Raw genomic sequence first — 2,113 nt, 5'->3', positions numbered from 1 at the left:
CCACATTTGCTTATGCACCCATTTGTCTTCAGCGGTTTTGTCAGGAAGGTGAGCATCATAGAATGCAAATTTAATAGAAGAAAGTATTCTTGCATTGAGGGAGTACTTGATTGGAGGCCCAATGTCCTTCTGCAACCTTAATACTAAACCTATAAATATATGCACATAGATCTACTTCCCCATCCTCATATATATTTGCATATGTACATGCCTTTATCTAGACCTCTATAAATGCCCTTTTCCTCCCAGCTCTTTCTTCTATTTCCTTTGACTTTCCTCCTGTCCCACTATCATGCTTAGTCCCCACTTGGGTTTCAGCAATTCTTCTTGGTTACATTACCCTCGATCATGCCCTACCAGGCCTCCCACCCCCTCCTAACCACCCATTTGGATCACTTGTTGTTCCCTTGTCGTTGGGTTTGTTAACACCACTACCTTTCCCCCCAGCTCCCCCACTCCCATGTCCCCCCGCCCCCAACTGTGGGTCCCATTGTTTGCTCCTCCAGATTATTCATCCAGCCTATTTTATTTACACAGACCTGTGGAGATAATAACATGCACAAAAACAAGACAGAAAAACCAAGCAACAAAATAAAAACAAACAAAAAACACAACAAGAAAGAAAAGCTTGTAGTTAGTTCAAGGACTGTTTGTTGGCCCAGGGAAGTAACTTGACAATCATTTACCATTAACTTCAAGCAGTGTCCTAAGTCTAACACATATTTGGGGAAGACAACTTGGGGGAAATCTTTCTGATTCCCACATGTGGTGACCCCCCAACCATAAGATTATTTTCATTTCATAACTGTCGTTTTGCTACTGTTAGGATCAGGCAACCCCTGTAAAAGGGTCATTCAACCCCCAAAGGAGCCGCAACCCATAGGTTAAGAACCAATGGTTTAAGGTATAGGTGGGGTTTTTTTTTCCATCGATAACTCTTAGAAAGAAACAAGTAACTGACAGTGTTCCTTCCATAGTTCTCTAATATCTGCTGCAGTTTTGTTGAGTACCAACAAGTCTGTTACAGCTCATAGCTACCCGAAGTACAACAGAATGAAACATTATTTGTTCCTGCTGGTGTAGTAGTTGTGTTGGGCTGCTAAGCACAAGATCAGCAGTTTGAAAACATCATTTGGTCCATGGGACAAAGATGAGGCTTTCTGCTCCTGTAAAGAGTGACATTCTTGGGAGCCCACAGGGCAGTTGTACCCTGTCCTGTAGGGTCACTACTAGTCAGCATCGACTCGATGACAGAGTCTTTTCTTTCTGTCTGTCTTTCTTTTTTGCTATGCCATAGTTAATTAAACCATAGGTATTCTCTGTGAACAGGCATTTACCAAATTTTTCATACTTTTTTCTCATAGGATCGGGTGACTTTTAGAAGAATCATAGTGAAAAACAATGCCAAAAAGAGGAAGATGTTTGAAGCATTTATCGAATCTGTGCCTCTCCTAAAATCATTAGAGGTAAAGTCTATTTGAATAAGAGTCAGGTAACAGAGATTTAGTAAGAAGTGTTAAAACTATTCTCAGTAGAGTTTCAAAGCAAGTTATTTGAACCCATTTCTGTGACTTCCAATTGAAGTATTTTCCTTATAATTGGTGAGTGTGTCCATTGTTTCAGGTGTCAGAACGAATGAAGATTGTGGATGTAATAGGAGAGAAGATTTATAAGGATGGAGAGCGCATCATCGCTCAGGTGAGCTGGAGGCCTTGTTCAGCTTCCTTCTTGTAATTCATCACCAACAGGACTAGAGTATTGGGGGTTTTTTTGTTGGTTTGTTAAATTCTATTTAACAGTTTTGTTGACATAAATGGACATACCATACAATTCAGTGGTTTAAATGTATTACAAAGAGTTGTGCAATAGAGAGTATTGTTTGTCTCACACAACGTTCCTGTCCTCCCACTGCAAAGGAGCTCCTAAGAACTTGTCAGGACCTAGATCACGCTTCTTACAGATTCCTCTAACGTCCTTGGCCACTCTCTTGACTCTACCTTTCCTTGACTTCTAGAGTGTATTATTTTAAATTTTTTATCATTTTATTGGGGGCTCATACAACTCATCACAATCCATACATACATCCATGTGTAAAGCACATTTGTACATACTT

General features: G+C 40.2%; 1 protein-coding gene across 1 annotated transcript in view; it reads left to right on the top strand.

Moving 5' to 3' along the window:
- Positions 1–2,113, top strand: part of PRKAR2A (protein kinase cAMP-dependent type II regulatory subunit alpha) — a 51,234-nt gene that overhangs the window by 30,761 nt on the left and 18,360 nt on the right. The window contains exons 6-7 of the mRNA XM_004704137.3: positions 1,365–1,466; positions 1,624–1,698. Of these exons, the coding sequence (XP_004704194.3) occupies positions 1,365–1,466; positions 1,624–1,698 (177 nt within the window). The remainder of the gene's footprint in view (positions 1–1,364; positions 1,467–1,623; positions 1,699–2,113) is intronic.

Source organism: Echinops telfairi, unplaced genomic scaffold, assembly GCF_000313985.2.
Source record: "Echinops telfairi isolate 266 unplaced genomic scaffold, ASM31398v2 ScPeMD7_7420;HRSCAF=8458, whole genome shotgun sequence".
NCBI lineage: Eukaryota > Metazoa > Chordata > Mammalia > Afrosoricida > Tenrecidae > Echinops > Echinops telfairi.
This window is presented reverse-complemented; position numbering and strand designations above follow the sequence as displayed.